Below are 21,453 nucleotides of genomic sequence, written 5' to 3'. Positions count from 1 at the left end.
ACATTCCTGCCCTGTACACTGTGTATGTGTGTTTCAGGTCCGCACCTGTGATCCTCCAAACGCACACCACATGCACTCCTAAATATTTTATACTGCATGTGATAAAAGGCTGAGGAGAGCAAAGCATTATGGGAAACAGGAAGTGGAATAAACACTGTGCTCTTCAACGCCCTTTAGTGCATGCAGAGCGTCTCATTGTGTTCTAATCCTTCATCCTGGTCCACTCAGTTTGTAGCGTTCTTGTGTCAGGGTTTGGTCGACTTCACATCACTGTAGACTTCAGGCACACAGGTTACCCAGAATGCATTGCTGCAGTCATAAAGTCTGAATGCATGAATACACACACACACACGTGCGCTCTTTTAATGGCTGCTATTTAAACCGGAGAAGCATAAACAGAGCTAAAGAACTTTTTCACTAACGTGAGAAAATTTTCTGGAACTCAAAATTGTTCAGGAACTTTTTAAAGGAACCTTTTAGTAGGGCAGGAACTGATCCAGTAACAGTCTATCATACAGGAAAGGTTCTGAAATGTCCAGGAGCATGTGCTGTTGATCCATTAGTGTATGAACACTGTTATAAATCACACACACACACACACACAAGAGGCGTGTGAGGAGGTTTTGCTACTCTTTATTGAGGTGTGTTACAGGTGATTAACATACAGGAGGTTAACTTCAGTCATTCAGATAAACATTGAAGTGAACTGCAGGAACACACACACACACACACACACAACAAAACAAATGAACAGGAAAAGGGAATTAAACCGTTGGACCACGCCCCTCTCTGATACCCCACCCTCTGAGGAAGCCCTGCCCTTCAAGGCACATTAACTGGAGTTATTATTAATGTGAACACATTCAGATGTCTGGCAGACACACACACACAAACGCACACACACACGCACACACTCGCACACACAACAGTCAGTCATTTGATTGGCTATTTGGCTTTAAATATTTACATCTAAGCTAAAAAAGAAGAGGCGAGCTACAACAGGAAGTTCTGCTACAACAGGAAGTCTGAATGCAGGGCTGATACTAAATCCTAAACCCTACGCCCTATTCCCTACGCCCTAGATACTCCTGCTAATCCTAACGCTAAAGCGCTAACACAGCTACTGTTGTGTGTAAACAGTTATTTGTTTTTTTAAATCATATGAAATGTAAAGTCCACTCGCTTAAATATTAAAATGAACATATATCACATTAATGATTTATGTTAATTCGTAAAAAAAGACATATTCTGCTTCTGTCAATGAGTAAAACCAACACATTTTAAAAACATTAGACTGGTGTGTGACTCTCTCTCTCTCTCACACACACACACACACACACACAGTGAACAGCAGGAAGAATGGACACATAAAAACTGAAACAATACAAAGACGAATAAAAACCAGAATAAAAATCAGACAGAGTGCAGAGGTGTACCTCAGAGAAATACTTTTCCCATCATTCACTTCACCTCACTCTGAACCAGCCAATCAGCACTCTGCCCTGAAATGCGGACTCTTGCCTTCACTACGCTAACGAGTATAAATGGAATGTGGATATGAGAGAGAGACTGGTGTTTGGGGGGGGGATAAGACAGAAGGATGGAGAGACAGAGGGAGGGGAGATGAAAGAAGAGATTTGAGGATAAAGTAGAGTCTCTCTCTCTCTCTCTATTTGAGGATGAGGCTGAGGCAGAGCTGCAGGCCGATGAGGAAGATGATGATGACGTAATCTCTCTGTGTGAAGAAGAAGCCCTGATCCTCTACCCGACTCCGCAGAGCGCTCACACTCCTGTACACAATCAACATTCAGTTACCATTACTCCATGCTTATCAGAGTGTGTGTGTGTGTGTGTGTGTGTGTGTGTATATACCTGCAGATGTCATCCTGTGTGTGTTTGATGGACTCCACTGCACTCTGTAACTCACACAGATCCGACACTTTCTTCCTCCCACGGTTGCCTGGTTTACTCTTCTGTCCTGTAACACACACATTTTACAATACTTGTGTGTGTGTGTGTGTGTGTGTGTGTGTATGTGTGTGTGTATGTGTCTCACTCTCACTGCCTGATGAGTCGTGATGTTCCAGTTCTGGAGATGAGCAGCCACTCTCTGGATTTTTGGGTTTATCATTCTGCTTATGCTTCCGCTTTGGTCCCGTTACCTAGGCAACACGCATATGTGTACACACACACACACACACACACACACACACACACAGTGTTTAAAGTCACTGTGAATCTCTATGCTGTATTTTATCACAGCTGAAGGACATGTAAGCAGCTCTCTCTCACTCTCTCTCACTCACACACATAAGCCATGCTTCCTCCAATCACCTAGTGATGATTGGTGATTGGTGGGATTGGTGATTGGGTTTAGTGATTGGTGATTGGTTGGGTTTAGTGATTGGTGGGATTGGTTATTGGGTTTAGTGATTGGTGATTGGTTGGGTTTAGTGATTGGTGGGATTGGTGATTGGGTTTAGTGATTGGTGGGATTGGTGATTGGTTGGGTTTAGTGATTGGTGGGATTGGTGATTGGGTTTAGTGATTGGGTTTAGTGATTGGTGGGACTGGTGATTGGTTGGGTTTAGTGATTGGTGGGATTGGTGATTGGGTTTAGTGATTGGGTTTAGTGATTGGTGGGATTGGTGATTGGTGGGATTGGTGATTGGTTGGGTTTAGTGATTGGTGGGATTGGTGATTGGGTTTAGTGATTGGTGGGATTGGTGATTGGTTGGGTTTAGTGATTGGTGGGATTGGTGATTGGGTTTAGTGATTGGGTTTAGTGATTGGTGGGACTGGTGATTGGTTGGGTTTAGTGATTGGTGGGATTGGTGATTGGGTTTAGTGATTGGGTTTAGTGATTGGTGGGATTGGTGATTGGTGGGATTGGTGATTGGTTGGGTTTAGTGATTGGTGGGATTGGTGATTGGTTGGGTTTAGTGATTGGTGGGATTGGTAATTGGTTGGGTTTAGTGATTGGTGGGATTGGTAATTGGTTGGGTTTAGTGATTGGTGGGATTGGTGATTGGGTTTAGTGATTGGTGGGATTGGTGATTGGTTGGGTTTAGTGATTGGTGGGATTGGTGATTGGTGGAGTTTGGTGATTGGGTTTAGTGATTGGTGGGATGGGTGACTGGATGATTTGGTTATTGGGTTTAGTGATTGGTGGGATTGGTGATTGGTGGGATTGATGATTGGTTGGGTTTAGTGATTGGTGGAGTTTGGTGATTGGTTGTGTTTGGTTATTGGGTTTAGTGATTGGTGGAGTTTGGTGATTGGTTGGGTTTGGTTATTGGGTTTAGTGATTGGTGGAGTTTGGTGATTGGTTGGGTTTGGTGATTGGTTGGGTTTGGTTATTGGGTTTAGTGAATGGTGGGATTGGTGATTGACCTTTTATGCAATGTCTAAATGTGCGTAAAAATTATGGACTCTGCACACACACACACACACACACACAGACACACACAGGACATGTTAGTGCAGAGCAAAACAAACAAACAAATATCAAGCCAGAGTGAGGTGGTTCAGCCTGGTGATAGTGATTTTTGGTGGATGAGCGGAGCACAGCAGGATAAACAAACTGGGCGTCGCTGAAGGACGTACCTGGCTCAGGTAATTGTCCCTCCGGCAGCCCTGTGCACTGAGACTAACTACACTGGCTGAACGTACCATAGGAGTCCTGTGACGAACTTTAGTCTGAACTCGGCCATCTTTCTCAAACTGCACCAAATCATTCAGAGGATCCCACGGACGAGTGCTGAGAGAGAGAGAGAGAGAGAGAGAGAGACAGGGAGCCAGCCAGACAGAGAGACAGACAGAGTGAGAGAGAGACAGACAGAGAGAGACAGACAGAGAGACAGACAGAGTGAGAGAGAGACAGACAGAGAGACGGACAGAGTGAGAGAGAGACAGACAGAGAGAGACAAAAAAAGTGAGAGAAAAACAGAGTAAGATATAGATAATGATGTCATTGCTCTGTTGTGTCATTGTCACTGCTGTGCTGCAGTGCTGCATCTGACCACTAGAGGGCCGTATTATTTACTTTACATATGGTAAACTAATGTTAGTTATTATTAATGCTAGTGCCATTATTATGATCTGTTATGAGCTATTAATTGCAGTATGAATTATGCTATTTTGATTAGTTATGATTATAATTTGTTTAATGTTGCTGTGTAACAGCTCCTGCAGAGGGAGCTGTTGTGTTCCTTGACTCGGTATATTATTATCAGTCACAGAGCGGCAGTGATGTGAATTTACTCTGCGTATCGGTAGTGCCAGTCTCCACTGCTGGCATCCTGATCGAACAGCACTGGCTTCCACTGCTCATTCTTCAGCTTCCTCTCTCGCGCAGACTTCCTCTGAGCTTCCTCCAACACAAACTTCTCATTGGTTGCCTCCGTCTGGTCTTTATTCAGTATAGCACGAGTCACTTGCTGCCACAGTCTACGGAGAAACAGACAGACAGACAGAGAGAATAGAGTGAAAGATGCAAAGAGAGACAAAGAAAGTGTGTGTGTGTGTGTGTGTGTGTGTGTACTCTCTGTGTGCTGTGTGTGTGTGTGTGCATGTGTGTGTACTCTCTGTGTGCTGTGTGTGTGCACTCTCTGTGTGCTGTGTGTGTGCGTGTGTGTGTGCTCTCTGTGTGCTGTGTGTGTGTGTGTGCTCTCTGTGTGCTGTGTGTGTGTGTGTGCATGTGTGTGTACTCTCTGTGTGCTGTGTGTGTGCGCTCTCTGTGTGCTGTGTGTGTGCGTGTGTGTGTGCTCTCTGTGTGCTGTGTGTGTGTGTGTGTGTACTCTCTGTGTGCTGTGTGTGCGCGTGTGTGTGCTCTCTGTGTGCTGTGTGTGTGTGTGCTCTCTGTGTGCTGTGTGTGTGCGTGTGCTCTCTGTGTGCTGTGTGTGTGCGTGTGCTCTCTCTGTGCTGTGTGTGTGTGTGTGTGTGTGTGAGTGCATGTGTGTGCACTCTCTCTGTGCTGTGTGTGTGCACTCTCTCTGTGCTGTGTGTGTGCTGTGTGTTTGTGCACTCTCTCTGTGCTGTGTGTGTGCTGTGTGCTGTGTGTGTGTGTGTGTGTGCACTCTCTCTGTGCTGTGTGTGAGCTCTCTCTGTGCTGTGTGTGTGCTGTGTGCTGTGTGTGTGTGTGTGTGTGTGTGTGTGCACTCTCTCTGTGCTGTGTGTGTGCTGTGTGCTGTGTGTGTGTGCTGTGTGTTTGTGCACTCTCTCTGTGCTGTGTGTGAGCTCTCTCTGTGCTGTGTGTGTGCTGTGTGTGTGTGTGTGCACTCTCTCTGTGCTGTGTGAGAGCTCTCTCTGTGCTGTGTGTGTGCTGTGTGCTGTGTGTGTGTGCTGTGTGTTTGTGCACTCTCTCTGTGCTGTGTGTGAGCTCTCTCTGTGCTGTGTGTGTGCTGTGTGTGTGTGTGTGCACTCTCTCTGTGCTGTGTGTGTGCTGTGTGCTGTGTGTGTGTGCTGTGTGTTTGTGCACTCTCTCTGTGCTGTGTGTGAGCTCTCTCTGTGCTGTGTGTGCTGTGTGTTTGTGCACTCTCTCTGTGCTGTGTGTGTGCTGTGTGTGTGTGTGTGCTGTGTGTGTGTTTGTGCACTGTCTCTGTGCTGTGTGTGTGCTGTGTGTTTGTGCACTCTCTCTGTGCTGTGTGTGTGCTGTGTGCTGTGTGTGTGTGCTGTGTGTTTGTGCACTCTCTCTGTGCTGTGTGTGTGCTGTGTGTGTGTGTGTGTGCTGTGTGTTTGTGCACTCTCTCTGTGCTGTGTGTGTGCTGTGTGTGTGTGTGTGCACTCTCTCTGTGCTGTGTGTGAGCTCTCTCTGTGCTGTGTGTGCTGTGTGTGTGTGTGTGCACTCTCTCTGTGCTGTGTGTGAGCTCTCTCTGTGCTGTGTGTGCTGTGTGCGTGTGTGTGCACTCTCTCTGTGCTGTGTGTGTGCTGTGTGCTGTGTGTGTGTGTGTGTGCACTCTCTCTGTGCTGTGTGTGTGTGTGTGCACTCTCTCTGTGCTGTGTGTGCTGTGTGTGTGCTGTGTGCTGTGTGTGTGTGTGTGTGCTGTGTGTTTGTGCACTCTCTCTGTGCTGTGTGTGTGCTGTGTGTGTGTGTGTGTGTGTGCTGTGTGTTTGTGCACTCTCTCTGTGCTGTGTGTGTGCTGTGTGTGTGTGTGTGCACTCTCTCTGTGCTGTGTGTGAGCTCTCTCTGTGCTGTGTGTGCTGTGTGTGTGTGTGTGTGCACTCTCTCTGTGCTGTGTGTGAGCTCTCTCTGTGCTGTGTGTGCTGTGTGTGTGTGTGTGCACTCTCTCTGTGCTGTGTGTGTGCTGTGTGCTGTGTGTGTGTGTGTGTGCACTCTCTCTGTGCTGTGTGTGTGTGTGCACTCTCTCTGTGCTGTGTGTGCTGTGTGTGTGCTGTGTGCTGTGTGTGTGTGTGTGCTGTGTGTTTGTGCACTCTCTCTGTGCTGTGTGTGTGCTGTGTGTGTGTGTGTGTGTGTGCTGTGTGTTTGTGCACTCTCTCTGTGCTGTGTGTGTGCTGTGTGTGTGTGCACTCTCTCTGTGCTGTGTGTGAGCTCTCTCTGTGCTGTGTGTGCTGTGTGCGTGTGTGTGCACTCTCTCTGTGCTGTGTGTGTGCTGTGTGCTGTGTGTGTGTGTGTGTGCACTCTCTCTGTGCTGTGTGTGTGTGTGTGCACTCTCTCTGTGCTGTGTGTGCTGTGTGTGTGCTGTGTGCTGTGTGTGTGCTGTGTGTTTGTGCACTCTCTCTGTGCTGTGTGTGAGCTCTCTCTGTGCTGTGTGTGCTGTGTGCTGTGTGTGTATGTGTGTGTTTGTGCACTCTCTCTGTGCTGTGTGTGTGCTGTGTGTGTGTGCTGTGTGTGTGTGTGCACTCTCTCTGTGCTGTGTGTGTGCTGTGTGCTGTGTGTGTGTGCTGTGTGTTTGTGCACTCTCTCTGTGCTGTGTGTGAGCTCTCTCTGTGCTGTGTGTGTGCTGTGTGTGTGTGCACTCTCTGTGCTGTGTGTGAGCTCTCTCTGTGCTGTGTGTGTGCTGTGTGCTGTGTGTGTGTTTGTGTGTGCACTCTCTCTGTGCTGTGTGTGTGCTGTGTGTGTGTGCTGTGTGTGCACTCTCTCTGTGCTGTGTGTGAGCTCTCTCTGTGCTGTGTGTGTGCTGTGTGCTGTGTGTGTGTGCTGTGTGTTTGTGCACTCTCTCTGTGCTGTGTGTGAGCTCTCTCTGTGCTGTGTGTGTGCTGTGTGTGTGTGTGCACTCTCTCTGTGCTGTGTGTGAGCTCTCTCTGTGCTGTGTGTGTGCTGTGTGTGTGTGTGCACTCTCTCTGTGCTGTGTGTGAGCTCTCTCTGTGCTGTGTGTGTGCTGTGTGCTGTGTGTGTGTGTGTGTGTGTGCACTCTCTCTGTGCTGTGTGTGTGCTGTGTGTGTGTGCTGTGTGTTTGTGCACTCTCTCTGTGCTGTGTGTGAGCTCTCTCTGTGCTGTGTGTGTGCTGTGTGTGCACTCTCTCTGTGCTGTGTGTGAGCTCTCTCTGTGCTGTGTGTGTGCTGTGTGCTGTGTGTGTGTGCTGTGTGTTTGTGCACTCTCTCTGTGCTGTGTGTGAGCTCTCTCTGTGCTGTGTGTGTGCTGTGTGCTGTGTGTGCTGTGTGTGTGTTTGTGCACTCTCTCTGTGCTGTGTGTGAGCTCTCTCTGTGCTGTGTGTGTGCTGTGTGTGTGTTTGTGCACTCTCTCTGTGCTGTGTGTGAGCTCTCTCTGTGCTGTGTGTGTGCTGTGTGTGCACTCTCTCTGTGCTGTGTGTGAGCTCTCTCTGTGCTGTGTGTGTGCTGTGTGCTGTGTGTGTGTGCTGTGTGTTTGTGCACTCTCTCTGTGCTGTGTGTGAGCTCTCTCTGTGCTGTGTGTGTGCTGTGTGTGTGTTTGTGCACTCTCTCTGTGCTGTGTGAGAGCTCTCTCTGTGCTGTGTGTGAGCTCTCTCTGTGCTGTGTGTGTGCTGTGTGCTGTGTGTTTGTGCACTCTCTCTTTGCTGTGTGTGAGCTCTCTCTGAGCTGTGTGTGTGCTGTGTGTGTGCTGTGCGTGTGTGCTGTGTGTGTGTGTATATACTTCTCAGACTCAAAGTCCCCCTGTTCCTCTGGAGCGACAGTGCAGCGGGTCAGACGACTCTGACGGAGCTCCGGTGTTGGGTTCCAGAAAGTCTCACACACACCTGTCTTCTTATCATTAATGAAGATCTCACTGTCCTGAGGGAAGGAACACACACCCAGGGGTTAGCAGTGGAAGACGGGTCCATGAGCAACCACTACCCTGCACTCAATATTTCTTCATCCAGGACTGCCTCCTCAACTACCGAACGGGCTTCAGCAACCCGCCGGTACATGAGGCAGAGCTGCAGGCTCTGCTCCCTGGGGAAAAATATGCCAGCTAAGACTGAGTGACCGCTTTTCACCCTCGCTAGATGCTGAAAAGCGTAACTGATGTTAAACATGCCCCACTTACCTGAAAACCATGCCCTGATGTCCACCACTTCCAGTAATGATTAACTGGAAATTACTGAGTGGTGTAGCAGCAATAAATGAAGCAGCAATATTAAGTTAGCAACAACAAGAGTCTCATAAATAATAAAGTGACTGATGCAGCTTTGTAAATTGCAATAGTGTCGAAATGACAAGGGACTGAACAAGCACCTGTGTGGCCTGTGAGGAAAGAAATGGACGAATTCTTCTGATGTTATAAAGGAGAAATCGACATGAGCGTGTTAGATTAGCAATGAGAGAGGAGAAGGACAGTTGATTGTCCATGGCTACCCCAAGGTTGCGTGCAGTAACCGAAGGCGAGATCAGAGAATTGTCCAGGGAAATTGCAAGATCCTGAGATGGGGTTGAATCACCTGGTATGAACAGCAGTTCAGTTTTGCTGGGATTAAGTTTCAGCTGGTGAGTTGTCATCCATGATGAGATGTCTGCTAGACATGCTGATATCCGAGCAGAAACATGAGAGTCTGAGGGAGGGAAGGAGAGGATGATTTGAGTGTCATCTGCATAGCAGTGGTATGAAGACCCATGTGAGGATATGACCGCACCAAGAGATTGAGTATAGAGGGAGAACAGGAGAGGACCAAGTACTGAGCCTTGTGGAACACCAGTGGAGAGTCTGCGAGGAGCAGATGTGAATCCCCTCCATGTCACCTGATATGACCGACCTTTCAGGTAGGAAGCAAACCATTGCCATGCTGCACCACGAATTCCTAGGCTCATGAGGGTGGACAAGAGAGTCTTGTGGTTCACTGTATCAAACACTGAAAGGGTGAGGAGCATGATGAGGCATGTTGTTACTGGAAAATAATCCACACCATTGTGGTATGATATAGCCGGATACTAAGCAAAGTGCCCTGGATTACACTTGACGCATGACTGCGTGTGCATGCAGAAGCAGCAGCAATGCAAGCAGCATTGTTCATATACTTGCCTGCATATCTTATGTACATCTGGAGCATTAAAAAGCCACATCCATTACAATTGAAACATCACAGCCAGAACACGTATGTCTGCCAGGTTTCCAAGTCGAACTGTAATGTGTTTATCAATTACACGCACACTGAATTCAATCAGGCCGAAAAGCTCTTTTTCTCTTTGAAACTTTCCGCCATGTTACAGCACATTTCTCTGCGTCGCAAATCAAAAACTCTGACCTTACATTCAGAAATATTTACTAATCCAGAAAAATCCAGAAGATTGGTGCACAAAACAGACCTTTCAGTACCTCTGAAGGTGAAATGAGAGGTTTTTAAAATTCAAACACTAACTGCAATATGAAAACCGGTTAGTGTTAGTTCTCAATAACAGTCATGAAACACAATGCTAGTTTGTTTAGCGGCGTTAGATGGACGGGAAAATTGGTCTGTTTGTATTGCTTAATTCCTGCACTAGTGCTGTGTGTCAGGATAGTGAAAAAAAACATACACTTTTCATTTAAATGTGGCGTGATTTATTGTGACCCCTAATAACATTTCAAAATACACCAATCAGCCATAACATTATGACCACCTGCCTAATATTGTGTTGGTCCCCCTTTTGCTGCCAAAACAGCCCTGATCCGTCGCGGCATGGACTCCACTAGATCCCTGAAGGTGTGCTGGGGTATCTGGCACAAAGACGTTAACAGCAGATCCATGTAGTCCACGTAAGGTGTGAGGTGGGGCCTCCATGGATCGGACTTGATGGCCAGAACACCCCACAGATGTTCCATTGGATTGAGATCTGGGGAATCCAAGTCAACACCTTGAACTCTTTGTCATGTTCCTCGAACCATTCCTGAACAATTTTTACAGTGTGGCAGGGCGCATTATCCTGCCGAAAGAGGTCACTTCCATTAGGGAATACCGTTGCCATGAAGGGGTGTACCTGGTCTGCAACAATGTTCAGGTAGGTGGTACGTGTCAAAGTAACATCCACATGAATGCCAGGACCCGAGGTTTCCCAGCAGAACATTGCCCAGACCATCACACTGCCTCCACCAGCTTGCGCTCTTCCCATAGTGCATGCTGGTGCCATCTCTTCCCCAGGTAAAACGATGCACACACACCCGGCCTTCCACATGATGTAAAAGAAAATGTGATTTATCGGACCAGACCACCTTCTTTCATTGCTCCATGGTCCAGTTCTGTTGCTCACGTGTCCATTGTAGGAGCTTTCGGTGGTGGGCAGGGTCAGCATGGGCTCTCTGACCGCTCTGCAGCTACGCAGCTCCATACGCAGCAAGCTGCACTGCACTGTGTGTTCTGACTCCTTTCTATCATAGCCAACTTTAACTTTTCAGCAGTTTGTGCTACAGAAGCTCTTCTGTGGGATCAGACCAGACGGACCTTCTCTCCCCACATGCATCAGTGAGCCTTGGCAGCCCATGACCCTGTCGCTAGTTCACCGGTTGTCCTTCCTTGGACCACTTTTGGTAGGTACTAACCACTGCATACCGGGAACACCCCACAAGGCCTGGCGTTTTAAAGATGCTCTGACCCAGTCATCTAGCCATCACAATTTGGCTGTTGTCAAAGTCTCTCTAATCCTTACGCTTGCCCATTTTTCCTGCTTCCAACACATCAACTTCGAGAACCGACTGGTCACTTGCTGCCTGAGATATCTCACCCCTTGACAGGTGCTAATGTAACGAGATAAGCAATATTATTCACTTCACCTGTCAGTGGTCATAATGTTATGGCTGATCGGTGTACAAAGTAGTTGGATTGATATTTCTAACATTAATTTGCAAAATAAATAAATAGAACAAAAAAGGAGACTGTGAGTTTCTCTCACAACCCCATTCGTAAATCAAGCAAACCCACATGGGTTCATGACCCCGAGTATGGGAACTTTGTTATAGAGGAAGCTCAGACTCAGCGAAAAGTTCTCAGAGTGATGCTGTCCAAACCAGGTAGACCTCAGCCAGTTAAATAAGGTGTCTGAGGTTGAGACTTAAGCTAAACCCCCATGTGGACATGCTTACAGACTGCCAAAGAAACGATTATAACTGCTGGAGTAGCACATCAACCATAAACACACCACCACGCTAATGCAATAATATAATGCTGCTTCATTGTGTTTCAGCATCCACACACAAACACACACAAACATACAAACATACACACAAACATACACAGACACACACATACTTACCCAGTGACCCTCGAGTGTAGCCAGCACTTCTTTCCCCAGTTTAATCTTCCCGCTGATCTGATTCACACTGTCACTACTGCCAAGAAACGGCTGATGGGGAGAGACAGAGTAATGTATAAGGGCACAAGAATGGTTACCCCACACACACACACACACACACACACACACACCTTCAGTTTGAACTCCAGTTGTGCACTGTAGCTTGTTTTCTCACAGGCGATGGTGACCTGACCTGCAAGCTCCAGCGTCATCGTCCCATAGAGAATACCTTAAACACACACACACACACACACACACAGAGTGAGGCTGTCTTCATGAATCCTATGCATGTGTGTATATGTGACTGTAAGCGTGTGTGTTACCTTTGCAGTGTGCATACGGCATGTTCATGACATAATCTTCTCCTCGGTTTAGGAAGGTTAGTCTCGCTTCTCCATCCAAAATAGCCGACAGAGAATTTCCTGAAAATGAAACAGAAACAGTCATATGCTATCACACACACACACACACACACACACAATAAAAGAGCTAAACAATGAAGAACCATTGTGAATACCGTAGAACTTCGACTTGGCCAGGATGCTGCCACTCAGACAGAATCCGTCCTTCCTGTTACTGACATAGAAGGCAGAAATTGGAGGATGATGAGATACCTGAAGGAGAAAGAGAACACACGTCAGAGGCAGTACAGTGTGTGTGCATGTGTGTGTGTGTGTCCTTGATAAGTGTGTACCTGCTCTGAGATGTAGAATGTTTTGCTGTTGGTCTTTGGGTGAATCCACATGCAGCGAAACGTTTCTCCTATGATGGGGTTGTATGGTTTCTTCAGACCCTATTAAACACACACACACACACACACATATACTTAAGCCACATGTGGAAATGGTGTCTGTATTCTGTACTGCTGAGCTGAAGAGATGCTTTACTTTTGGTTTCTTGTAGAATCCGGAGATGTACCACTTCACCACCTTCTTCATACGGTTGTAGGCGTTTTCCTCTACTGCGGCTCTGAACAGAGAGAGAAACACCCCATCAATCACAGACACACACTCTCTTAACCAAATAAAATCCCAACCAAACCCAACTAAACCTTTACAACACCCTTAAACCAAATCAAACTTATAAAGAGCTCACACAAACCCACCTGAAATCTAATCAGACCCAAATAAACCACAATCAAATCAAAGCATTCACTTACCAATCCCTTATCAAACCCAATCAACATACAAAATGATTGTTTTTAAAGCTATTGCTTTTAAAGCTCTACATAGTACTACATCTCTGATGTTCTTTGCCACCTTTCTACCTCCAGAATCTTAAGATCTTCTAATCAGCAGCTTTTAACCATTCCATGCTCACACATGAAGTTCAAAGGTGATGGTCAAATAGTTTATCATTGTTTATAAAGTCATCCCCCACAACAGACATTTTAAAATGCAATTTAAGAACATATTTATTCTCCAAGGCATTTGAGTTTTTGTAAGGTCTCCATCACCTGGCTATCTGTTTGGTTTTTGTCTTGTTACTGATGGTCTTTGTTTCTGATGTTTCTCTATTGCTTTATTTAATCTATTTGATTAAATCTTATACTGATTTGATTCTACCTTAATCTTAATCTTATACTGATTTGATTCTACTGTGCAGCACTTTGGTTGACATTTACTGCCTTTTTAAATGTGATATAGATAGCTGACTTGGCCTGGCTTGTCAAATAGTAAAAGTTGAGCTGTAGTTTGTCATGTGTCTGCATCATGAGGAAGGGTAGCAGGAACGAGCCAGAAAGGAAATGGCTAATGTGGCACACCTGATCCATGTTCCACACCATGAATTTACTTTCCTCTGGAGCAATTCTGTGACAGTATCTTGCAGAATGCTTTTGACCAGGTCACCGAGATTTCAGTGTTCGAGCTGGGGTCGCACTAACACTTCACCACCAGTCATTACTAATAAACCGTAAAAAAAAAAACTATACAAATTAAACAAATGAAACTGTGGGGTAACTGATGGCCCCAAAAAGCCACGGGGAAATGCAGTTTTCTCATGACTCATTGTAAATCCAAGGCACCTGCGGGTTTATAAAACACTACACCTGTTTAATGGCCTGTGTCTAGTGGCTGGGCATTTGCGTTGATGTATGTAGGTGAAGTGTGCCATGCTGGGAAAGTCAGCTGTTGCACCCACTTCTACTTATCAAGATGCCCTACAAAAGAATTGGTATAAATCTCATCAGGCCACTAGCCTGGTCAGCATGGCGATACCTCATCGCACTAGATCTTGTAGATTATGTGAGTTTCCCAAAGAAGTGCCACCATCTCCATGAAAAGTGTGACTGGGGCACTGTTTTGCATAATCTCTCGAGTTGGGACCCTAAAAGAGATCTTAGCTGATCAAGTAAAGTCATTTATGTTACATACAACATGTGAGCTTTATGAACTGATAAAGAATACCACATTCTTCGGTTTGTACAAGATGATAGTCAAAATTGGGATAAATGGTTGGAAGCCTCATTTGGGTAGAATGGGAGGTCACTTGGTAGATTGGGGAAGTTAGATTTACCATCACAATCTGATTAAATATTGGAGAGAGACTGCCCTCTTGCTCTGGCGATGGCTGTGGCAGAGACAGATGAGCTGAGATTATTGTATTCCACATCAGATTCTACTCCAATCTCACTTGGAGAATATCTTTCACTGTCCAAGAGTTTAGAGTTTGCCAAGTGGCAGTCCAAAATTATTATTCCCAGGTGCACTGACCTCATAGAACACCACATAGACTCGTTCTAGTGTGGTTGTGTGCAGGAAGCCATATCACTTGCCTGAACACAAAAGACAAACTGGAAAAATGCTAGAGCTGGGAACAGCTCCATTGTACTTGTGCCTAAGCTGGATGGGGCAGTCTGTTTCTGTGTGGACTCCTACACTGTAAACACTGTTTCTAAATTTTATGCCTATCCGATGCTGCTTGTGTGTGCTCACTCACTCAGACAGGAAGTCAGCATGGTAGTAGTAGTCAGACAGTTTATCCAGGAATGATCTGGGCTCAAGGATAAAGGTGGGCAAAACCACTTTGGACAGATCCATTCCGGGCCGAACCTGCTTCAGGAGTGTCCAGATCAGAGACTTATTCTCCTCAGACACTGTCTCCGTCTGAGACGCCTCACCCGCCTGCGGACACACACACAGCATTAGTGAACAGAATGTTTCACATGTTGTCTACACAAATCACTAACAAGACATGCACGCATGCACAAACACACAGCCACACAGATATACACACACACACCTCGCCCAGCTCCTCATGGCTCTGCTCCATGTAAAGAGTTTCCCTCAGTGTGTCATGTTCCAGGTCTGCATACGAGTCTTCCTGTCGTTCACTGGTGTCAGTGTCACTCTCTTCACTCTTCTCCCACTCGTCCTGCTCGATCTCTCTATCTGACTTATCTGAGTTCAGTTCATCCTTAAACTGGTCACTTTCACTGGAAAGAGGGATCACACTTGTTTAACCTAAACGATTATTATCATTACACTTGTTTAAATTATGTTTGGTCTTGGTCTAGGGGATCTTGATCTAGGGGGTCTTGGCCTCAGGGTCTTGGTCTGCATAAGGTTTGTGTTTCTCTGGGGAGACTCCTTTCTAGAGCTGGATCTCAGTTAAAGTTATGGTCAGAGTCATGGCTCGGGGTCTTAGCTCTTCTTGAACGTTCGTTCATGTCACATCTGACAAAAGCACTCTTTCTGTTTAGCATTCTTAAGGGTTTTGCATGAGATTGGATTGATGAGATTATAACTAATCTATATTATTAGCAGTATTACTAGCACTAGAAGGTAAAATTTCAGATCTATTGCAAAGGTCTGTTACAACAGAGTTTTGGTCTGGGTCTGTGTGTCAATAGGTAAGATGTTGATCTGGGTCACAGGAAATGTGGTCTTGATTGGACTCTCTGGGGATTTGGTCTAGGACCTGTTCTAGGTCTCAAGTGTTGCTGGCTTGATCTGAGCCTAGGTCTTGTTGTATTAGGCTGTGGTCTTCATCAGAGAAGGTGTCTCAGGAACTAGGGTCTTAGTCTGGGTGCTGAGTCTAGATGAAGATATGCTTCATCTGGGTCTTGATACGGTTTTCCAGTTTATTGTCTCTGTCTGGGTCTAAAGAAGTGTGATCTTGGTCTGGGTCTATGGAGATGTAGTTTTGGTTAGGATCTGGTTCTAAAATGGTGTGATCTTGGTCCAGGTCTCAAGAGCTATTGTCTTGGTCTTGAAATGGCTCTAAAGGAATGTGGCTTTGGTCTTGAGCTGGACCTAAAATGGTGTGGCTTTGAACCTCAGCAGGGACTAAAGGGGTGTGGCTTTGGTCCTGAGCTGGGCCTAAGGAAGTGTGGCTTTATCCCTGAGCTGGGTCTAAAGGGGTGTGGCTTGGATCTTGAGCTGTGTCTAAAGGGGTGTGGCTTTGGTTCTGAGCTTGGTCTAAAGGGGTGTGGCTTTGGTCCTGAGCTTTGTCTATAGGGGTGTGGCTTTGGTTCTGAGCTGTGTCTAAAGGGGTGTGGCTTTGGTTCTGAGCTTGGTCTAAAGGGGTGTGGCTTTGGTTCTGAGCTTGGTCTAAAGAGGTGTGGCTTTGGTCCTGAGCTGGGCCTGAAGGAATGTGGCCTTGGTCTTGAGCTGGGCCTAAGGAAGTGTGGCTTTATCCCTGAGCTGTGTCTAAAGGGGTGTGGCTTGGGTCTTGTGCTGGGTCTAAAGGGGTGTGGCATTGGTTCTGAGCTGTGTCTAAAGGGGTGTGGCTTGGATCTTGAGCTGGGTCTAAAGGAGTGAAGCTTTCATCCTAAGCATTAGCTGTGATCTGGGTATCAAGTGGTGTGGTACGGTGTGTGTTTGTGTGTGTGTTTGTGTGTGTGTTTGTGTATGCGTGTGGAGGAGTGTGGTACTGTGTGTGTTTGTGTATGTGTGTGGAGGAGTGTGGTACTGTGTGTGTTTGTGTATATATGTGTGTGGAGGGGTGTGGGACTGTGTGTGTTTGTGTATGCGTGTGGAGGGGTGTGGTACTGTGTGTGTTTGTGTATGCGTGTGGAGGGGTGTGGTACTGTGTGTGTTTGTGTATGTGTGTGGAGGAGTGTGGTACTGTGTGTGTTTGTGTATGTGTGTGAAGGGGTGTGGTACTGTGTGTGTTTGTGTATGTGTGTGAAGGGGTGTGGTACTGTGTGTGTTTGTGTATATATGTGTGTGGAGGGGTGTGGTACTGTGTGTGTTTGTGTATGTGTGTGAAGGGGTGTGGTACTGTGTGTGTTTGTGTATGCGTGTGGAGGGGTGTGGTACTGTGTGTGTTTGTGTGTGTGTTTGTGTATATGTGTGGAGGGGTGTGATACTGTGTGTGTTTGTGTATGTGTGTGGAGGGGTGTGTGTGTTCTTACTGCAGGTTGTGTGATCTCAACAGGCTGTAGAAGTTGATGTGTGTGTGTTCAGTTGTTTCCTCTTTTCCCTCACGGATCATTGTCCTCTTTAGCAGACTGGAACATTTAAGAGCCAGTTCAAGAGCATCCATCCAGCAACGACCTACACACTCACACACACACACACACAAACACCACAATCAGATACAACAGTACCATGTATAACTCTGTGTTTGTGTGTATATACATCAGTGTGTGTGTGTACATGTGTCTGTGTATTACTGTAGCTGTATATTGGCATGTGTGTTTGTGTGCGTGTATACATATATCAGTGTGTGTTTGCGTATATTGTGTGTTTGTGGGTGTATATAACAGTGTGTGTGTATAATGACATGTGTGTTTGTATATATTAGTGTGTGTGTGTGTGTGTGTGAGTGGGTATTGGAGTGTACATTGGAAAATGTTTCTGTGTATGTGCAGTGGGGTCCAAAAGTCTGAGACCACATTAAAAATCTGGGATTTTTTTTCATTTAAAATTAGAAATAAAAAGAAGCTTTCAGAATTTTGAAATATTTATGTGGAAGCGGAGGCGCAGTCGAGCGCGGGTTTGTGAATGGAGGGTGGAGCTGGAGAAGATGAGTGGTAAGGAATGCACACCTGAGGGGAACTGGACTAAGGAGTGTTCTGTGTTGCAGTGAGCCGTGGCGAGGATAAAAAGACGAGCGACTCGAGAGAGAGTTAACCAGCACCGAGCCAGGTGTGTGATTAAATAATGAAAGTAAAGTTAACAAATAAAGTGAGGGTAAAGAATAAAGCGCCTTTGAGTTGTTCTAAGCCAGCGTCCGACTTCCTCATTTCATTGTTACAATTTAAAACAAGGAAAGTAAATTTTGAACATCTTGAATATTTAATATTGAAGATTCTGCACTGTTTCTAGCTCCCTGTTTAAATGTGAGTAAATGTGGGATATTGAGCAGATTATCTGATTGGTGCAAAAGGTCAGATTTTCCTCGTGTCTAAACTCTTCTACTGAAGCATGTGATCAGACGTCACTCCAATGGATGTGTGTGTGTGTATCGGAAGTGTGTGTGTCTGTATGTACGGGAATGTATACTGGCGTGTGTATATGTGTGTACGTGTGTGTGTGTGTATCGGAGGTGTGTGTGTCTGTGTGTATGGGAATGTATACTGGCGTGTGTATATGTGTGTACGTGTGTGTGTGTATCGGAGGTGTGTGTGTCTGTGTGTATGGGAATGTATACTGGCGTGTGTATATGTGTGTATATGTGTGTGTATCGGAGGTGTGTGTGTGTCTGTGTGTAGGGGAGTGTATACTGGCGTGTGTATATGTGTGTATATGTGTGTGTATCGGAGGTGTGTGTGTGTCTGTATGTACGGGAATGTATACTGGCGTGTGTATATGTGTGTACGTGTGTGTGTGTGTATCGGAGGTGTGTGTGTCTGTGTGTATGGGAATGTATACTGGCGTGTGTATATGTGTGTACGTGTGTGTGTGTGTATCGGAGGTGTGTGTGTCTGTGTGTATGGGAATGTATACTGGCGTGTGTATATGTGTGTATATGAGTGTGTATCGGAGGTGTGTGTGTCTGTGTGTATGGGAATGTATACTGGCGTGTGTATATGTGTGTGTATCGGAGGTGTGTGTGTCTGTGTGTAGGGGAATGTATACTGGCATGTGTATATGTGTGTATATGTGTGTGTATCGGAGGTGTGTGTGTCTGTGCGTATGGGAATGTATAGTGGCGTGTGTATATGTGTATATGTGTGTGTGTATCGGAGGTGTGTGTGTCTGTGTGTATGGGAATGTATACTGGCGTGTGTATATGTGTATATGTGTGTGTGTATCGGAGGTGTGTGTGTCTGTGTGTATGGGAATGTATACTGGCGTGTGTATATGTGTGTATGTGTGTGTGTATATCGGAGGTGTGTGTGTCTGTGCGTATGGGAATGTATAGTGGCGTGTGTATATGTGTGTATGTATCGGAGGTGTGTGTGTCTGTGCGTATGGGAATGTATAGTGGCGTGTGTATATGTGTGTATGTATCGGAGGTGTGTGTGTGTCTGTGCGTATGGGAATGTATACTGGCGTGTGTATATGTGTGTATGTGTGTGTGTATTGGAGGTGTGTGTGTCTGTGTGTATGGGAGTGTATACTGGCGTGTGTATATGTGTGTATGTGTGTATGTATATCAGAGGTGTGTGTCTGTATGTACGGGAATGTATACTGGCGTGTGTATATGTGTGTACGTGTGTGTGTGTATCGGAGGTGTGTGTGTGTCTGTGTGTAGGGGAGTGTATACTGGCGTGTGTATATGTGTGTATATGTGTGTGTATAGGAGGTGTGTGTGTGTCTGTGTGTATGGGAATGTATACTGGCGTGTGTATATGTGTGTATATGTGTGTGTATCGGAGGTGTGTGTGTCTGTGCGTATGGGAATGTATAGTGGCGTGTGTATATGTGTATATGTGTGTGTGTATCGGAGGTGTGTGTGTCTGTGTGTATGGGAATGTATACTGGCGTGTGTATATGTGTATATGTGTGTGTGTGTATCGGAGGTGTGTGTGTCTGTGTGTATGGGAATGTATACTGCCATGTGTATATGTGTGTACGTGTGTGTGTGTATCGGAGGTGTGTGTGTCTGTGTGTATGGGAATGTATACTGGCGTGTGTATATGTGTGTGTATCGGAGGTGTGTGTTTCTGTGTGTAGGGGAGTGTATACTGGCGTGTGTATATGTGTGTATATGTGTGTGTATCGGAGGTGTGTGTGTCTGTGCGTATGGGAATGTATACTGGCGTGTGTATATGTGTATATGTGTGTGTGTATCGGAGGTGTGTGTGTCTGTGTGTATGGGAATGTATACTGGCGTGTGTATATGTGTGTGTATCGGAGGTGTGTGTGTCTGTGTGTAGGGGAGTGTACACTGGCGTGTGTATATGTGTGTATATGTGTGTTGAGTAAATGTGGGATATTGAGCAGATTATCTGATTGGTGCAAAAGGTCAGATTTTCCTCGTGTCTAAACTCTTCTACTGAAGCATGTGATCAGACGTCACTCCAATGGATGTGTGTGTGTGTATCGGAGGTGTGTGTGTCTGTATGTACGGGAATGTATACTGGCGTGTGTATATGTGTGTACGTGTGTGTGTGTATCGGAGGTGTGTGTGTCTGTGTGTATGGGAGTGTATACTGGCGTGTGTATATGTGTGTATGTGTGTATGTATATCAGAGGTGTGTGTCTGTATGTACGGGAATGTATACTGGCGTGTGTATATGTGTGTACGTGTGTGTGTATCGGAGGTGTGTGTGTGTCTGTGTGTAGGGGAGTGTATACTGGCGTGTGTATATGTGTGTATATGTGTGTGTATAGGAGGTGTGTGTGTGTCTGTGTGTATGGGAATGTATACTGGCGTGTGTATATGTGTGTATATGTGTGTGTATCGGAGGTGTGTGTGTCTGTGCGTATGGGAATGTATAGTGGCGTGTGTATATGTGTATATGTGTGTGTGTATCGGAGGTGTGTGTGTCTGTGTGTATGGGAATGTATACTGGCGTGTGTATATGTGTATATGTGTGTGTGTGTATCGGAGGTGTGTGTGTCTGTGTGTATGGGAATGTATACTGCCATGTGTATATGTGTGTACGTGTGTGTGTGTATCGGAGGTGTGTGTGTCTGTGTGTATGGGAATGTATACTGGCGTGTGTATATGTGTGTGTATCGGAGGTGTGTGTTTCTGTGTGTAGGGGAGTGTATACTGGCGTGTGTATATGTGTGTATATGTGTGTGTATCGGAGGTGTGTGTGTCTGTGCGTATGGGAATGTATACTGGCGTGTGTATATGTGTATATGTGTGTGTGTATCGGAGGTGTGTGTGTCTGTGTGTATGGGAATGTATACTGGCGTGTGTATATGTGTGTGTATCGGAGGTGTGTGTGTCTGTGTGTAGGGGAGTGTATACTGGCGTGTGTATATGTGTGTATATGTGTGTTGAGTAAATGTGGGATATTGAGCAGATTATCTGATTGGTGCAAAAGGTCAGATTTTCCTCGTGTCTAAACTCTTCTACTGAAGCATGTGATCAGACGTCACTCCAATGGATGTGTGTGTGTGTATCGGAGGTGTGTGTGTCTGTATGTACGGGAATGTATACTGGCGTGTGTATATGTGTGTACGTGTGTGTGTGTATCGGAGGTGTGTGTGTCTGTGTGTATGGGAATGTATACTGGCGTGTGTATATGTGTGTATATGTGTGTGTATCGGAGGTGTGTGTGTGTCTGTGTGTAGGGGAGTGTATACTGGCGTGTGTATATGTGTGTATATGTGTGTGTATCGGAGGTGTGTGTGTCTGTGTGTAGGGGAGTGTATACTGGCATGTGTATATGTGTGTATATGTGTGTGTATCGGAGGTGTGTGTGTC

General features: G+C 45.9%; 1 protein-coding gene across 6 annotated transcripts in view; it reads right to left on the bottom strand.

Moving 5' to 3' along the window:
- Positions 1–617: 617 nt before the first annotated feature.
- The window catches only part of osbpl8 (oxysterol binding protein-like 8), a 60,551-nt gene continuing 39,715 nt past the window's right edge, over positions 618–21,453 (bottom strand). For 3 of the 6 annotated variants that reach the window (XM_053241752.1, XM_034313235.2, XM_053241756.1), the window contains 15 exons: positions 17,036–17,177; positions 14,920–15,112; positions 14,617–14,801; positions 12,564–12,645; positions 12,371–12,469; positions 12,194–12,290; positions 12,000–12,098; positions 11,808–11,905; positions 11,638–11,727; positions 8,072–8,208; positions 4,264–4,449; positions 3,607–3,760; positions 2,057–2,162; positions 1,873–1,978; positions 618–1,790 (listed from right to left, as the gene is read on the bottom strand). In XM_053241752.1, the coding sequence (XP_053097727.1) occupies positions 1,670–1,790; positions 1,873–1,978; positions 2,057–2,162; positions 3,607–3,760; positions 4,264–4,449; positions 8,072–8,208; positions 11,638–11,727; positions 11,808–11,905; positions 12,000–12,098; positions 12,194–12,290; positions 12,371–12,469; positions 12,564–12,645; positions 14,617–14,801; positions 14,920–15,112; positions 17,036–17,177 (1,895 nt within the window). In that variant the 3' untranslated portion in view covers positions 618–1,669. The remainder of the gene's footprint in view (positions 1,791–1,872; positions 1,979–2,056; positions 2,163–3,606; positions 3,761–4,263; positions 4,450–8,071; positions 8,209–11,637; positions 11,728–11,807; positions 11,906–11,999; positions 12,099–12,193; positions 12,291–12,370; positions 12,470–12,563; positions 12,646–14,616; positions 14,802–14,919; positions 15,113–17,035; positions 17,178–21,453) is intronic. The other 3 variants (XM_053241753.1, XM_053241754.1, XM_053241755.1) reach the window with 3 other exon arrangements.

This window comes from Pangasianodon hypophthalmus, chromosome 18 (assembly GCF_027358585.1).
Source record: "Pangasianodon hypophthalmus isolate fPanHyp1 chromosome 18, fPanHyp1.pri, whole genome shotgun sequence".
NCBI classification, from domain to species: domain Eukaryota; kingdom Metazoa; phylum Chordata; class Actinopteri; order Siluriformes; family Pangasiidae; genus Pangasianodon; species Pangasianodon hypophthalmus.
Note: the sequence above shows the minus strand (reverse complement) of the source record. Positions and strands in the feature narration are given on the sequence as shown.